The following is an 18,392-nucleotide window of genomic DNA, read 5'->3' as shown; positions in this document are numbered from 1 at the left end:
CTCACTCACTCATGTCGCACTTCATAAGTGAGAGCAGCCACGTGCTCAATTGAATGTTCCTGGAACCCCCCAGACACCAGCTGGATTATCTAGGACAAGTTATACACAAGACTCAAACTGTGTGTGGGTTATATGCAAGAGCTCTTCAGAGGTGTTTGATCTTTGCTACAGCTCCGCGCATGTACCGATACAAGTTGTGAAAAATACAGAGCTTAAGTTTAGTGGTATTTCAAAGGGCAGATGGTCTGTACATCAGCTCAAATGTCCTGTTGGTTAAAGAGTCTCACAAACTAGATTTATGCATTATGCCTCAATGCTTCTTTCTCTACATTATTCTTCACCTGGGATGCTGTTTGTGCCAACTTGAAAACAAAGACATCACTCGCACTACCCAGGGCAGAGATTTTGCAGACAGTTTTATCTCTGTTTTCCCTCGTGAAATGTAAAAACAAAAGCAGCTTAATCTTCATAAAGGAGTCAATGGTCATTTGTTTTTTTCTCTTCATCGAGACTTTTTTTTATGAATCGGGGTGGAACTTTAATGCAAGAGTGAACAGATGCAGCCCGTCCTCCCACAGCGTCGCTCCTGGACGTTGACGTGACAAATTGCTCCTCTGACTCTCAATTCTCTATTTGGCTTTTCCCTGGCTCAACACAGCCAATCAATCAGGCGGTAGCTGACGATTGATGACACCGTGTGAGAAATAAATTCTCCTGTCCTGGCCTGAACTGTACAGGGAGGCAGAGAGAGAGAGAGAGAGACGGCCTAGCATGGAAAATAGAAGCGGGGGAAACGAGTGAAAAAGACAATGAATGCTGATCCGGAGAGATTGAGAGGAGCCGCCACAAAACCACACACAAACACTGGAAAGTGCAGAGAGATACAAAAACACACAGAGCACAAGGAGGAGAGGAATCTGATTGTTTTTGTGTTGTTGACTTGGCCTTCTTTGGCTTTAATTTACCAAAGCAATTATAGTATTGAGTTTTTGAGGGTTTGGTTGAAGGTTAAAACAGCATAGTCTGACTTTACTGGAAGTTGACTGGTTAGGGAATATTTTGAAAATCCAAATTTTCCCACATCAGTCCCATTGTCTTGTGGTTTCTATAAGAACATGTTGTTTGAGAGTCGACATAGTTTTAAGCATTGATGTTTTCAGGAACATTCCCGAATAGTGAATGCGGAGAGGCCAATAAATAGTGAGGCAAATAAAAGATAAAAGCTTGTGGTTTTCGCTCCATCACCCACCACTGGCTGCATCATGTTGTCACCTTTGATCACTCACTCATGTTTTAATGCATGAAGTCACAGAGAAGTGTCATGTTGCTGTGATAGTCACACTGCATTTCATCACATCCCTGAGAGATTCGACAGGGTGAGCGTTTTGAGGGAGACTGGATCTTTTTTTTTTTTCTTCTTCGTGAGGCAAACAGTTGTCAAATCTCTGCATCTGATTTCCATGTTGTATTTCTCTTAATCGATGTGTTTATTCAGTTAATGTGGGTGTAGACTAGGGTGAAGATATTTCTGAGAAAATGAGCAATAAAAGTTCTGTTGTTGAACAAAAAGAGCAAACCAAGAGGGAAAACCAAACGAGTAGTACTGAATTTCAATTGAGGCCAATAAGAGAATTCAACAAAATGCAAGAACATTTCTCAAATGCTGAAAATTATTTTCTTCAGTGTCCTTCCTCTTTTGAAGCTGTAGTCCTAGGAGTAGAGTGATCCATTCATCACCGGATTCAAACACTTCACACTCGGGCGGAGTGCCGTGTCCTGACCTGTCCCTTCTCAGCACAGAGAGAGGCAGAACAGAATAAATATGCCATCAGCTGTGGCAGGAGCGCTGACTTACAGCAGGATCAGAGCAGGAACACAAACACCCTCCTTCCCTTTAAACCTAAACCTTTCCTCTACACATTTCACCTCAGACAGACAGGTTGAGAATCTACAGTCTGTGGTGCAGGGTCATTGTCTAAAGTGTGGCCAAAAGTTGAAGCCCCTTCTCTGTGAAGTCCACCATGTGTCATTAAAAATAGAGGGAGGAAAATAACTTGTACAAAATATAGAATGGGACCGGGACCATTAGATAGATTATTTAAGTGTATGTTCATTACCATAATAGGATTTAGTGTTACAGGTCTTATTTCTTATGTGCACTCTTCTCTCTTCTCTTCTCACAGAGCAAAAATATTCTTATGGTGATATTAGCATTAAAAGCATTGTAAAAAAAAAAAAATTAATAATAATAATAATAATGATGATGTGGTGACAACATATCTTAACACTTTTCTAATGTGAAGCTCATTTGCAAATTCAAATGTATGCACTGCAAATATGACACAGCATCCACCAAGCATTCATCATAGTCCTTTTTTTCCTCTTCTCTTGAGGAATGAACGCATTTACACACTCTGTCCATATGTGCCGGTAAATTTAGGATCCTCTCGTGAATGTAAACATTTTTTGACCCACGGGAGAATGTATGAACTCCCCAGAGATACGATTCATTCTTTGCGTTCAACATTTTTCCATAACATATCTATATTATTCATGCCGTGAAAAGAACTGGGACAGGGTCAGCTTCTTGATGGTCAGCCTGGGGCTCCAAGCTCAGCAACTCACTGCCAAACATCAATTGTAATTGTGAGTAAATGAGTGTGTGTGTGTCTTTTAGCAGTAGACGGGCACGGCTGTTGATGAAGCACACACTGTTTCCACATCTGTATTCAAGGATGATGCATCCTACTGCTACTGCTAATTTTGGACAGACAATAATGATGGTAAATAATGCAGAATTAAAGGAACTACTGTGTTACAGTAGAAGATTGTAAGTCACACCGGCTGCTACCAAGGCTGAAGTTATTAACTATATTTCATTGTTGCTTTTTGCTAAGAAAGATGGCACACAGTAACACGAAGGACTACACAACTACAAAAATATATATTAAAAAAAAGAGCAAAAAAAAGGCCACAGTTGAGGAAAAAAAGGAGACAGAAGGACTGAGAGCAGCAGCTGTGTGTGGGAGGATCAGAGTAGTGAGCAGAGAGGGAGGGCTGCTGAAGGGGAGTGAAGCTTTGATGGACAAAGGAGACCGATATGTTTGTAATGGTTTGTTGTATTAGCTACGTGTGTGTGCACACAATATTGTGCTGAAACTGGGGACTAAGGATCTGAATAAGCAATATTCCTAGTCCTAGAAAGAAACCTGCCTGCCTAACAGTTTTTTTTTTATGTCCAAAGCCAAATGTGATTTTATGGTGTGTGTGTGTGTGTGTGTGTGTGTGTGTGTGTGTGTGTGTGTGTGTGGGTGTGTGTGTGTGCGTGTGTGTGTGTCTCAAATGCACAACATGCTGTTTCTGAATGTGTCCACATAAAACATATAGGGGAGAGTGGGGTAATTTGTGCCATGGGGCAAGTAGTTCCACCCCTGTTATCTAGAAAACCATAGAAGAAGTTGGTCATGTGACCACATATTTTTGAAGGGGCATCCATTTCACTCATCCTATCAAGAAGGGAGACACATGGCTTGAGAGGAAAGCACATTTATGTTCAAAAAACAAGTTTTTGCCCTCCAAAGTAAAATTTCTATGATCAAGGTTTTTTGATTGCCGTGTTTGAACAATTATAGATAACTTTGAAAACAGTTCACACATGTTTTAGTGCTTTATTAAGCTACACCATGAGTCTATACAGTTAGCATTATGCCAGCTCATAACAGCTGGGGAATCCTTTTTTTTTTCAAAATGCTGAGTTTGGGGTAATTTGTGCCAAAGGGCCTGGGTTGAGTTGTGCCAGTGGCAGTGCTGTCTGTGTATAGGAGAAACATGGCAGTGGGCACTGATTTGCTTGAAACTTAACATGTGTGATGAGGGACTGCCCCTGAACACACCTGCCCAGTCTGGTTGTGCTCGTAGCCTGGTGGATGAACGAAACATTGTGTTTCTTTGCGCCACAGCCCCCAGCGTGGCTCAGGCCTCCGCGACTGCATGGGGACACGTGAGGGCCCGATCATCGCCGCTTCTGGCTTTAATTTTGTATTGAATGTCTTGCTTTTATATAGCATTAACATTTGTGAGATTAAATGATCTGTTTTACTTCAATTATCAATGGCACATTTTACCCCAGTGTATTTTCTCTAATGGCACAACTTACCCCGCACCAGGGGCAAGTTGTGCCAGAATTTTCTTTTTTTTTCTAAAGCTATATTTCTGAAACAGATGATTTAAGATTCAAAGTGATTGTTCCCAGGGATGCACAACATCCTAAACTATTAGTTGGGGGCATTATTATAATCCCCTTGCTTTAAAGGCAATTTAAGTAAAAATTGGCACTACTTACCCCGCTCTCCCCTAGAGCTCACATGTCAACAGCAACATACATTGTGTTGAGTCAAATGATGAGAGGTGATGTCGGTCCAAGGTAACGTTTTATTAGCAACCAGCTTCAGGAACCTAGTGTGATCACAACAGCTAACAATAACATTCCTGCTAGTGTGTTCTTCCACACGTTACTATAAGCTCTCGCGGGAGTACCTATATTACGGCAACACCCGGCCACCAAACAGTGCGACTATGACAATACTGTCTACACATTGATTTGTTTTTTAGATAATATGCAGATTTAGCAGCCTCCTGCAGCTGCTGCATAGTGGCATTGGTGGGCGATCAATAATCATTCCATGGGTCACGACTTCTCACAGGAAGGATTTTATAATTATGTGTCTCTGAGTTGGAAGTACACAGAACAAATTAGAAAAAAGCCTTTTTTGTTATCATTTAGCATCGTACAGTAAGCCAACTCCATCACTGGTGATAAGCGTGATATAGTTAGAGACACTGTTTAAAGTTGCGTTGGAGGAAAAAGAAAACTAGTGAGTTGGCTTGAGTTGGGATTGCTTTGTCAAACTACTACTTTCAAAGTCAGGGATGAAAATAAAGCAGCCCCTGAAGCCGATCGGACAAAGAGACGGCCTTCGTGTTCCCTTGCACAACCATCTATTCAAGCGTTCACATTTTTCTGAAGGTGAAACTAAAACACAACTCTGCTGCTGCCCGTTGTCTCTGAGGCTGTTTTTAGATCCCTGGTGCTGCTGTCCAGTTTGGTCTTAGCGCTCCATGAGCACAGGTGGTCAGAGTCACCCCGAGTTTCACTTTGGCTGGCTGGGCCAATGTTGAACACGACTTCAGATTAACATGAGCTGAGCACCTAGTGATGCGAGAAAGCCTGGAAAGACAGCAAAACCTCTGCTGCAGCTACAGTGTGGACACAACATGGTGGGAAATAAAGGACATTCATATCAAGAATTTTGAATATAAATACGTTCTTCAAGTTCACAACTCAGATACACAACTCAAGATGAATGTTGATATTCTCTGCATCTGCTTGACTTGTTATATAAATTTACCGTGTCCTCTTAAAAGGTAATGATAGTGTTTTGTTCAGAGTTCGTTTCTACTGCCCCCAAGTGGCCAAACGATCAGTTATTGGAGCTTTAACTGTCAAACCATAACAACATTACTTTTCTGAACAGTTTTACTGCCCATCTCTCTCATCCAAAGCAATTTTCAAGCCCTTGAGTGTTTTACTTTACTCTCACTGTATCAGTTTAGCCCCACATCGTCATATTCCCTCCCAATGTCTACATACGTCTTTCTCTACTTCGCTTTCTGTATCCCTCAGCTGATGTTTATGTGGTCAGTCCTTCAGAGACAGGCTTATGCAAGCCAGTGTTGTCTGGCATGTCTGTGAGGAAGTGATAGAATCGGAGCGTGTCCCTGGGCTCATCTCACACATGGACACAGAAAGGACTAGACGGTCCTCTGCGACCCAAATTTAGAACAACTGCCTCTCGGCTCTCGCCGTCTGATGGGGTTAAATTGCTTCAACCCCTCTCAAGGTCAAAATCGTGGATCACTCGCCTCGCATTCGCCTCAATCTCAGTGTCATCTGCAGGCGAGGTGCTGGTAGTGGGAAGGTGTCGACACTCCTTTTCTGAGTTGATTTCCATCAGTACCTACTATAGAGGTCTCCTGAGCATGGGGGTCATAGTATGGATAGAAATCAATGAGTTGTGCATCACAACATGCATTAAACAATCATACAGTCCAAATACAATGGATGCATCATTTGTTTTCAGGAAATGTTGAAGAATAATCTCAGGTCCTATGTGTATATCATTGACATTTAACAGCTATTCTGACAGTTCCTCATCACACTCACTAAACTGATCTGAACAACAGACAAGCCAATGAGCAATTGTTTGTGTTCCTCGGGCTGTTATCTGGAGGGAAAGGTAACAAAAGAAGGAAACCTCCTGGTATTCAGATAAATGTTATAAATGACATATGGAATCCATGAAGGGCAAATGAGGAAAACACACACACACACACACACATATGGGTGAGATAGGAAAACCTTTTCAAATATTCTGTCTTTGTCAGCTGTCATTGAGTTCACATTTTTTATACTTGACTGACTCGATTTTCAAGCGGCAATTTTCATCACATTAGACGTGCTAGTTTGTAAAATATTGTTTTTGACTGCAGGATGCCAGATTGGAGGTGAGGGGGGGAGAAATTGGCCTGTTTTGAAAGTGCTGCATTACCGAAGGACATTTTGGCTCATGCAATGTGGCTTTGCAGACAGGGTTTTGTTGTTTTTCTGGTATTGTTCCCTCTTAATCTTAGCCTGTACTTTGATGAGTCAATCATGAGTCTTTTAACGGACAGAAAATGCACAAAGTGCATCCAAATTACAGCCTTATTTTATAATATAATTTTTCTGTTGACCTATTTATTGCAGCATTTCTTTTTCATCCTTTGCTTCATTTTCAAATCTGCAGCCAGAAACAGACAGTGTGATGTGCAGGATCTATTTTGACATGACTTTCTGCATGTGAAAAAGATCTTGTTAAATACAACGCAGACACACGGGGAGGTACAGAAAAAAAGGATAAAAATCATGCTATCTCACCAGCACTGAGGCTGTTTAGAAGCCTAGCAGGATGAATCAAGCACATCTCAGGTAGTTCAAAGGAAATTATTTCAAACACAGATGTGTGTCAAGATGGGATTATTTGAAACTATATATTTTTCACAGGTCTAGAGAGGAGAGAAGGTGGAAAGATGGCAGCAGGTAGAGTGGATATGCAGATGCCAGAGGAAAAAGGGAGAGAGCAGAATCCAGCTTGTGTCTGTTTTGCATTGAAAAGATGGAAACTGTCTCTGCGTCTGTCTCAGGACTGGGTTTGATTATTAGTGACAAGCATGATAGCATTTAGACGATAAACATATATAGAAAAGTCTATTTTCCTGACTGATGCACAAACATGTCACTTCTCTCAAAGCACTTCACAGTACCCTGAATACACATGCTTAGTATGGCTGCTCATGTGGGAGCAACATCCCACCCCCCTCCAAATGCTGCTGCTGCTGCTGCTGCAATGCTTTATCCTTTTAGCCGCACAGGACTAACTTGGCTATGCAGACTCAGATCAGAGGCTTGTGTGCTGTCGAATCCAACAGCAAACGTTGGACAGTCCCAGACTCCCAGCACTGACACGAGGACTCCACACAGACCATTAAACCTGCAGCCGGATGCAAAGGCGGGTGAGGTGGGAAGAGAAGGGGACGCACCGAATGTGACAAGGGCAGAGTGAGGGAGGCAGGGGGAAAAAAAGAAAAAAAAGACAGACTTGCTAAGACAATCGTAGCAGGTTTACACCTGCTTCTAGCAGCCCCTGCGACACAGGGGAGTTTTCTTAGAAAGAGCTCTGCAAATGAACGAAGGTGCCTTACAGTGGTTATTCACAACAAACAGCTGCTGTAGTTTTAAATTGGGAGTCACTTAGAGGAAAGCTATTATTCAGCCAGAAACTGTGACAAAGAAATGGCTGTTGTTGTTGCTGTTGTTGCTTCTTCTGCTCAGCTTTTGCGGTCCAATCCGCCTCTCGTGGTAAATCTGTCTTTCTCTTTCTGTCTTTCAGATCTGTTTTGTAAATCTGGACCCTCAGAAAACAGACTGTCGTAATGACAAAAACAACAAGGTGAGTTGATTCCTCATTCTTTCCCTCCTCATCATCCTCCTCCTCCTTCTGTCCTTGCTGCCTGCTACCCCTTTTCCTTTTCCATCCACTTTTCATCTCCCAGGGGTTCATTGTATTCCACATATAAACATTGGCTGAGTTGCCATGGATTCAGGATCATTACCCAGAATTAGAGGGTTGATTTGTTTAGATAATATGCAGATTTAGCAGCCTCCTGCAGCTGCTGGTGGCACTGGTGGGCGATCAATAATCATTCCATGGTTCAAGACTTCTCACAGGAAGGATTTTATAATTACGTGTCTCTGAGTTGGAAGTACACAGAACAAATTATGTTCAGTTTGGAAGTAACTCGGGGAGGGGGGGGGGCTTTTTTTTTTTGTTATCATTTAGCATCGTCTCTTTGTGCTCGGCATGTCTCCTGCAGAAACTGGCATTGGTGTCTCCAGATCTGCCAAAGCTCGTTGAATTACTTACAGTCCACCAGCCGAAAGAAAATGAGATCCTACTGCTAGGCGGCCTGGAAGCCACAGACGCCTGCCAAACACACCCACACTCTCCCTCTCAGGTGAGTTTGCAGTGATGTCTTCAAATCATTGTGAGCGTTTTCAGCCTTTGAATTAACCAGCCCTGCGGTACAAGGCGGAGGGTGCAAGCTGTTCTTCACTTTTGTACAGCAATTTTGTGTGATTATGATTTGAACCTTTTGTGCTGGTACAGATCCACAGGAGGAGGCACATCCTCCCTCCTTCACTCCACGTGGATATAAAAATATCTCTGTCATCACACAACCTCTTGTCACACAGAAAACCAACATTTTACATACAGGAAATGACACTTGGAGATAGAGAGCATGTATTTCAGAAAACTTCAAAAGGTTAAACAGGCATAAAAATACACCAACAGTTACGACCTCATCTCATGGACTCTCCAGATACATCACTGCTCAAATCCACTATTAGAATCAATACACAGCCTGAGGAACCTGCAGAGACAGTTAAAGTTGCATGAGCAAGTCCAATGATTTTACAGTATATGGAATAAAGGAGGGAGAAATAACCATCATAGCTACATAGAATTACTAAAGGTTCCAGATGTTTGTGTGTTTATGTCTCATAATTCGTGTATGTATGTATATACGTTGTCACCTGTGTGTTTTGTTTATGCATGATGGGTGTGCACCTTTGCGTGTGTCTGCAGGAGGAGTTGTGTATATGATGTGTGTGTATTTATGTGCATAATAGGTGTCTGTACATGTTCCATTCAGGGCGGGCAGCAGAGAAGCACAGGTGTGTGCCTGGTACAGTGTTCGGGGCAGAGACGCTCCCCCCAACCCGGCAGCATCATCTTTGAGATCAACAAGTTCCTGATCGGTCTGCAGTGGGGAAAGGAGCGGCAGCACCAGCAGGGCCCGGCAGCAGGGCAGCGGGCTGAAGACGACACCAATCGCTCCATCTCGTCCATAGAAGAGGATTTCCTGACGGCTTCAGAACACCTGGGAGATGACAGCGAGGATGACGGCTTCAGAAATGGTGAACCACCATCATGGAGGTTTTCTTTTCAAGTGCACATGTCAGCTGGCTGGTTTCTCAATATTTAGACATTCTCTACTGTGGAAGATCATGACTAATTTTCTTTTGAACCTCTGCATGTAAATGAAAAGAGAATTACACATGTGTCATATGATTGTCTGTCATTTTGTGTTATAAGGATTAAGATCCAGATACATTTTCAAAGAGCCATGGGAGTTAATCTGGATGAATTCCTATTTATGTTGTGAATATTCATAGCTACTCTGGCATTTATGCAGTGAGTTTTCTATGCATTAATGCAAGCTGAGTGTTTATATAAATGTTGATCTTCTCTGTCAAAGCTTTATTCATTGTAGTTGCCTGAAGGACACTCTGTCCTTTGCGTGACCCAGTGTGCAACAGCACAGGGGTTAAAGACTTCATCCTACATCTGCACATTGTGTAAACAGCGTTGGCCCCAGCAGCCTCACAGTGTTCCTGTGATACATTTGCAATTATTCACAGCTTGAGTCAGCACGCCGTCCACTCAAAAACCTTACAGCGCATGGTGACCACATACTGTGCAGCGTGAAGAGCCGGCTCCAAAAATATGCTTTGATGTGATAGCGTCTTTCTTAAGCAACTGAGAAAACAGGCAAAAGAAGAAAAAAAAGAAGAAGTTTACAGTAATCTTGACTTTTAAGGTCATCTTTAAAAGCTTGCTAAACAAGCAACAAGCAACTGAGTCCATCAAGAACAGACACTGTTCTGTTCATGTGGATCCTGCTCTCTTCACTTACTCTTAAGTGTAATGTTTTCATGTTTAGGTCTGTGGCAGAAATGAGACACAACACAGCCAACAAAGAGGTTTGGTGTTAGTTAAGTCTTATGTTTGTCAAATAGTGATAAGACTATTTGTCTCACCTAGATACTGTAGTATTTTAAGGACAACAATATAAAATGTGAATTGTTCTGACATTATTATTGATATCAAGCTAGAATTCACATTTAATTTTATACTCCCTGTTCTAGTCATGTTTGTTTTATTGAGTATTAGGTTTGTTTGTTTGTTTAAAAAAAAAAAGGGAATCGAGAATCCTGTATTGCAGCACATCTACCAAGTAGGCAAACACAGAGAGGAGAGCAGTCGCCTATATATTTATAGTCAGTGTGTTACACCAGTGACAAAATACTTTAGATGAAAATAATTATCTGAAATTTTGTCTAAGGGGAAATTGAATGAGACAAACAAGCTAAAACAGGGAAATATTCTCATTCTGCTGTGACTTTTTGGAAACTGAGCTACTTTCTAATCAGAGTGGACATGTCTCATTCCCTCTGTTTCTCTGTCCTCCCCCCCCTTTCCCTCTGTCTCTCCACAGAGCCAGAGAGTGGTGATCTGGCAGACAGCTTGGTAGAGGTTGCGCAGAAACACTGTGTCAGACTGGCGTGTCAGAGGGGACAGCTGGCCCGTCACCAGAGCAGGGAGGATGCTGAACTGAAGAGAGAAGGGCATCAGCGGGCGAGCCTCCAGACGAAGGAATCAGCCGGTCACTACGCCACCAATCTGGCTGAGTCAGTGCTGCAAGACGCCTTCATACGCCTCTCTCAAGATGAAACCTCCTTTGTTTCCGAGGCTGCTGTCAGCGTGTCCCTTGCAAGTTGTCCGTCCAAACCCACTGGTCCTTCAAAGACCAAAGAGCCTTCCAAGCAGCGCACATGTTCTTTTGAACTCCCCAAGATTGTTATAGTTCAAAGCCCAGACAGCTCTGATGGAGCTGCAGAATGGCCAGAGACCCAGGTGTCCCATGTGCCCGACCAGGATCTCGCTGCCAAGGCCAGAGAGGTGCCAGAAAATGGGACACAGGCTCACATTCCCCACCACAACGGGGGACACTCATCCAAACACGTAGAAGTGGCTTTGGCCTGTGCTGCCAGTGTCATCGGGACCATTACTGCACCAGAGCTGACAGAACAGCTGGCCATGGAATCTGCTTCAGAGGAGGAAACAGAGGAGGAGCTGCAGGACGCAGAGGATGGAGCCGACTACTCCCTCACCTCGGCCATGTGTGGCGTGGCTCAGGTAGCCGGCGCTGTGGCGGCTGTGGAGATAACGGACGATTCGGGGGAGGGTGGCGATTCTGACGCAGATTCCACGGACGTCTACACAGCATCCCGCGGCCTGATGTCCGCCGCCGAGGCCTCCGCGGCCTTCACCCTGCACTGCAGCGTGGCGCAGGGCACCAGCGTCGAAGCGTTTCGTGCCAACATTGCTGAAGTCCTGCACAGGGAGGCAGCAGACGTGCTGACTCAGCCACAAGGCTACAGGAGTGTGGCTCACTTGCTGGAGTCCACACACAACAAGATAGTAGATGGTATTACCTGTCCAAAAAAGTCCTATATGGATGAAAGGGAGGTGGATGACTTAATTAATGAGGTCGCAGACAGCCTGTTTAAGCACGCTTTAGAGAAAGCAAAAAAGAAAAAAGAACTGGAGGGGACTGGAAAAGACGCACCGAGCCTTCAGGTTTGCCTGCAGGACAGTGTAAACAATTTGCTGTTTGAGATCCTTTGCCTTACGCAGAAGAAAATCAGTCACATCTCTAGATTTGACCAAGGGTCAGCTGAGACACAGGAGGGTGATACTTGTACTCGGGCGCCGGCCGCCACCAAGGAGAGCAAGGATCCATTAAGCCAATTACAGAGCTTAGTCAGCCACGGCCAGTCCACTAATAGCGAGCACCACGGTGGCACGCTGCACTTCACAGATATGCTCAACATGGTCCCTGGGCTGAAGGAGAAATATGTGCTTGAGGAATGTGATCTCATTGTATCCTCCTCAGCAGCGCAGAGCAAAGAGCAACAGCTGCCGTCGCTGTGCAGACAAAGTCAGTCGAAGTCCGACCACCAGCAGATCCAGCAGGGCATCAGGGAACCTTTGAGCGAAATCTCGGTTCACGGCACCGACAGGAGGGGACGACTAGTGACAGGAAGTGACAGCAGGCAGGCTTCCCTCACGCCACAGTCCTCCCTCAACTCTTGCAGTTCTCTCCTCTCTTTTAGGATGGACTCTGAATCCAGGACGCCTATTACATGCTACGCTGATGATTTGGCTGCTACAGTCGTATCGATGGCCACAGAACTGGCAGCCATCTGCCTGGAGAACTCCACTGGAAAACAACCCTGGTTCTGTGCTCTGAAAGGGGCGTCTACTGAAGGGCCAGAAGCCTACATGATCCCCACTTGCCGCACGGTGCTCAGGAGGAAAGAGGGTCCGAGCGGCAACGCCACCTCCAAGAAGCATCGGGCTCCACGCCTCAGCGAGATCAAGAGGAAAACGGAGGAGCAACCAGAACTGATGGAGCGACTTGTGAACCGGGTGGTGGATGAGTCGGTCAACCCAGATGAACTGCAGGACCCATTTGCCCTTTTTGCCTCAGAGGTCACAGCCAGGATCATGAACTGCCCCGAGCTCAACGTGGTAGATACCTCCAAAGCAGGACAGCCACGCAGCAGGTTGCAGTGTGAGAGATGGAGCCGCGGGAAGGCATCCAGCTACGAGAGCATTCCTGAGGAAGACGCAGACCCGTCAGGAACGCCCAACACGCTGGGGCCCGGCAGTCGCTTAGGTCAGAACTTGAGTCGTGGCAGCTCAATCTCTAAGCAGTCCAGCTGTGAGAGCATCACGGATGAGTTCTCACGGTTTATGGTGAACCAGATGGAGACTGAGGGCAGGGGCTTTGACCTTCTGCTGGACTACTACGCAGGGAAAAATGCCAGCAGCATTCTGACCGCAGCTGTGCAACAGGCTGCATCAAAGAAAAATGGTCACCTTAATGTCAGGGCCTCGTCCTGCCTGTCCAAACAGTCCAGCACAGAGAGCATCACAGAGGAGTTCTACCGCTTCATGCTTCGGGACATGGATAAGGAAAACAAAGAGTATGGCATTGCCAAGACTAAAGAATGGAGCAACAGCCTGTTTCCACCTTCCCCTAGGACGCCCTTCTGCATAAGACAGTCCTCCGTCCCAGACCGACGCTCCTCAGACTCACGGCTGACAGTCAACTCGCCCATTAAAGCCAACTCTTTTGATGGATTCGCCCGTAATGTGCATGGAGACACGCTGAATATCTTCCCCACCAACTCGGTGTCAGCAATGGGACTGTGTAAGTCAGACTCCTGCCTCTATCAAAGGGGTAAGACCGACCAGATCACTGACATGCTGATTCATGAGACCTGGTCGAGCTCCATCGAGTCTTTGATGAGAAAGAATAAGATCATTGCTGATCCAGAGGACAGTATCGAGCTGGAGGCTGCAGGAGAATCCCAGCCCCATGTGCAGCAGTTTGCCAATCGCCTGGCAGCTGACATAGTAGATATTGGCAAGTCTGCGCTCGGGGGCCAGCAGGACGTAGCTGGGGGCATGCTCGGGTCGCACATGCCAGTTGGTGAAAGACGGAGGGGGTTCAAACAATCACATCTAAGTTGCAGTCGCAGCAGGTCCAGCCAGGAGCAAGCGGGTACTGGAGTAGTGCCCGGGGCCAGTGACAGCTGCACGCCACGCATGAGGAGTCCCAGAGATGTGCCACTGATCCACATTGAGGGAGATCAGAAAGATGAGGAGACCCCTTCAAACCTCGAAAGGCCTGGAGGAGGACCTCAGGAAACGGCCCCGGAAGTGTCGGCTACCAAGCGAACGGAGAGAGCTTCAGCCAGCGGCAGCAGGTACGACACTGCTCACAGTCCTGTCCTGACAGTCAGACCCCTCCTTCAGGCAGAAACCACTTTTTACAGCCCAGCAGCAGAATAATCACAGTGTGTATGTGAAAAGTAGATAAGAGAAAAGTGAATCACATGATTATTGTTAAGATAAACATAATAGATCTAAGAAAATCTCCACTAATCCAATAACATCCAACTATCCAGTTTAGTGATTTTGCAGAGGTTCATCAAAGACTGACAGCAGAGGATCTAGTCCCAAGGAAAACTAATCTATTTGAGCAGTGTGTGAGGTTTGACAAACCTTCGGCTAGGCTGTGATTCGCGCTGTCTGGATGATGTACTGTGTGTGCAGAAAGCTTTTAGTGGCCTCATCGTTTATCCGCTGTGGGGCTGTTGAACTCACCTTGATCAGTACAAGCTACTCTCGCACTTGCCTAATACACTAAAACCACTTGACATCCTTAGGTCTGTAGACTTGCAGTGACACAGCTAAAATAACAAGGAGTTTTGGGGCTGCATTAGATGGAAACTTCCTTGAGTTGTTTAAGTTGTTCAGCTGCAGGTTAGCTGAGGAGTTTGGTGTTTGTATTACATCGGTTCATTTGTAGTGAGCGTATGTAGTCCCTTTAGATTAGTGCTTTATTCGACATGGTCAGTCTTCAGGGCATATTCAAACCACTGACATTTCAGTGAGACGAGGCCTCGGCAAGGTGGCCAGAGTCACTAATTCTAAAAAGTCAAAGTGTCTAAGTCGCCTCAGAGGAGGCAGCATAGCGTAGACTCTCCCAGAAGACATTTTAGTGGATATTCTGCTGGTAATGAATACAGAAGCAATCCTGGAATCAAATGAACATGCTGAAAATGTTAAGGTGGAAAAAAGGGGTTGCCAAGAGAGGTACATAGAGGAAAGTAAAACATCCAGATGTGAGGAAGGAGTTGTGACCCAGTGGAATTTGTTTTAAGCAAATAGATATGGTCAGAAATTATTGAAAAGAAAAACACGACACAGCAGTGTCACAAGATGTGTTCCTTTTCACTTGACAATATATGTAATCCAGGAACAAGTGGAGTGCATCTGTTTGTCCCTTGTGTAACAGTGGAAGTCAATCACTCGCCTAGTCAATAAAAGCTAATTTCCCTCTGGAATTGTTGCGGATGGCAGCCCTCAATCATCTGATTATGTCTTTAATTGAATCAGCTCCCTGGAAAAGAAACTGAAATCCAACAGTCGCCGGGGGGGGGGAATGAATTAGCTTTCTTTTTATGAAGTGCATAGTTATTTCAGACTGCAAAGGCTTGTTATTTGTATGAAGTTATTTTGAAAGTGATTTTTAGAGAGGATATTGCCTTTTTAAGATGTATTTTAATTTCAACAAAACAATACTGTTTGCAGAGGAGCAGCCTTGGAAGAACAGTGGAAATTAAACAGCCAATGTTTACCACACATCACAGCAGACACTGTGCACATCTAGTCGATGTGATGGTCATTCCCACCGTCTTGCGGTTTGCTTTCCCCCAGCAGTGAGAGGGACAGGCCAGCTGTGGCGGTGGCTGCAGTAGTGAAGAGGGACAAGCGTTCTATGAGCGCTAGCAGTGAAGAGAGCATGGGGAGCTGGTCCCATATAAGCCCAGAGGAAGACCCCCACGAGGAGACCAGTAGTTTTATCCAGCTGAGTGAGGGGTCAGTAACCGTTGCTCCTTGATGCTGCTCCAAACACCGCCACTGTCACCCTCACCCCCACTCTCATTGGCCCATCGCTACTGACACTTTGCACTCTTCCTGTGCCAACACCAATTTACCCCCTCCCCTGCTGCTGCAATATCCACGCCTGCTAAAGGTAGTGTATGGCAGAGATGTCACTCCACAAAAGCCCTCTCCATAGCTGCCACGCCGCTGCTCGGCTCTGCGCCGCCTGCAACCCCACACACGACAACCTGCAGCAGTGGGCTGCAGTGGAACAGGGTTGTGATTGCTCACGTCAAAAGCCCTCTAGCGCTGAGCATTTTGCTGCACCATTTTCTGCTTCATCAAATTCTCATTTGTTTTAACTCCACCACAAACACTACAAACAGGTGCCAAAACAATTGTCCACATTACAAATAGCTACAACAATTATTACAAATACTGTTTAAGATTAAGTGTCTTAAACGGCATGTTTGACTATATTAATCTGTAAAGACTTTGCTGTGTAGATTTGAGAGGAAAGGGAAGCTGGAGGGCTCCATGTGCTCAGTGTAGCAATGATATGAAGTATCAGCTCGTTGCTTAATCAGCTGCAATGGTAGCTGTCTGCACCACCATAACACTTGCTGCTCCTTGCAACCTCTCCATCTACCTGCTTAATTTAACTCCACCTCATCGCTGATCCATGTTGCGATACGAGGGCATGGCTGCCGCCGGCCCTGCCTGGCTGCGCACCCCCCTAACCTCCCACCTCTCCTCTCCTCTCCCCTAAACTGCCTCCAACTCTTTCCATCCTCACACTCAGACAGGCAAAAATCACCAGCTCTCCCACTTTGAGCGTCCAGCTCTGCTGCAGCTGCTAACAAACAACATGACCTGCATCACCGCACCTGATTATCGTTCTCTTAACAAGTCAACGATAGTGTCATACGTCTCAAGAGGACATGCATATGAAGTTATCACATATTCTTTTTTTTTTATTGGTTTGCAGGAACGGGACCAGCAGCGCGTCCAGCCTAGGCCTGGCAGACCTAGATACTTTCTCTGATGTGCCCACTCAGAGCACAATAATCAGGTACCTGTCACAGGCCAGTGCTGAAATATTTCTCATTAATGTGTCACATTTTTTTTAATAAGACAGAAAGTACAGTATATTGCTTTTTCTCATGTCCTCATGCAGAGCACAGCAGTCAGGTGACATGTGACTGTGACAGTCTGCTGGGCTCACACTAATTACATATTCTGTTTTCATTCTATCACAGAGAATAAAGATCTGTTTACAGACATTAAAGGCACAGTCTGCTACATTTCTAATTATCTCTCTCTCTATATAATATATATATATATATATCTTAATTGTCAAGTAACACATTCAGATTGGCAGGGAATAACCCTGGATGAAGTAGCCCCATAAAAATACAGTGTGTTGTTTTTTAGATTTCAGTTTTTGTACTTATTAATCAACCATGATGCAACATGGGAAATAGTTGATCTCAGACATGCAAGTAAGCAGTGTGTTGCCTTTGCACCGAGCCAGACTTGCTATTTCCCCATTTTCAGTCTTAATGATAAGCTAAAGCAAACAAGCTGTTGTCAGTAGTATCATATTTTATATAGGGCATATCTAAAATGATCAACTTTCTCATCTAACTGAGATTAAGTGAATAAACATACATCTCAAAATGTTGAGCTGTTGCTTAAAGTGATGCTGTGTTTTTCTCCCCTCACAGTGAGGAGACGGAAAAGGGCCATCTGGCAGCAACTAAGGAAAATGTATTTGGTAAGTGTAGTCATGGATTCTAATGCCGTCTCAATGTTATCAACCTGTTAATTATTTACCTCCTCCCTGTGCTTTAACATCCCTCTGCTCACCAAGAGCTCTAGAGCGATTCAGAGGACAGCACGTGCTGGGTCTGTGTGATTAATTTCTCAACCAGGATGTGCTTGAGTAGAGATGATCATCAATAATTTAAGAGGGCCCAAAGTTACAGAAGCATCTCAGCACTGACTTACATTCCAGCAAACATCATCTGAAAGCAAAACTGAGCTCAGGATATTTCTATGTTGTGAAGTTGAGTGTACTGTGTGACTGTATGTGAAGCTTTGGCAAGTGGAGAAAACACAGAAGTGTCTTTGCAGGCCTGCATTGCTTTGATGGTGAGAGCAACGTAGTTAACATTCAAGGTGTGTTATCCAGGGATGCCGTCTGTTCACTGCTGCTGCCTCAGCTCCAGACTGTAGTCGGAGAGCCTGGGAGGGAGGGGGGCTTGGGAGTTGCTTCAGGCTGACCCCCTTCACTTCAAACCACAGGTGACAAGTGAAACACAGGAGCCTGGCTTTGGTTCTGAGGAGTGCAGAAGTTATTTTTATGACAAGCTGCAAAGCTGTGCATTCCTCGCCCTGTTAACTGAGCTGTAGACACGTTTATCC

General features: G+C 44.9%; 1 protein-coding gene across 1 annotated transcript in view; it reads left to right on the top strand.

Annotated features, from left to right (window-relative positions):
* sphkap (SPHK1 interactor, AKAP domain containing) overlaps window positions 1-18,392 on the top strand; it is a gene marked incomplete at both ends in the record, with an annotated part of 50,927 nt that overhangs the window by 31,841 nt on the left and 694 nt on the right. The window contains 7 exons of the mRNA XM_083984332.1: window positions 7,989-8,048; window positions 8,473-8,613; window positions 9,313-9,577; window positions 10,939-14,281; window positions 15,798-15,959; window positions 16,954-17,037; window positions 17,693-17,742. Coding sequence (XP_083840458.1) covers window positions 7,989-8,048; window positions 8,473-8,613; window positions 9,313-9,577; window positions 10,939-14,281; window positions 15,798-15,959; window positions 16,954-17,037; window positions 17,693-17,742 — 4,105 coding nt within the window. The remainder of the gene's footprint in view (window positions 1-7,988; window positions 8,049-8,472; window positions 8,614-9,312; window positions 9,578-10,938; window positions 14,282-15,797; window positions 15,960-16,953; window positions 17,038-17,692; window positions 17,743-18,392) is intronic.

Source organism: Trachurus trachurus (assembly GCF_905171665.1).
Source record: "Trachurus trachurus genome assembly, chromosome: 13".
Lineage (NCBI taxonomy): Eukaryota > Metazoa > Chordata > Actinopteri > Carangiformes > Carangidae > Trachurus > Trachurus trachurus.
This window is presented reverse-complemented; position numbering and strand designations above follow the sequence as displayed.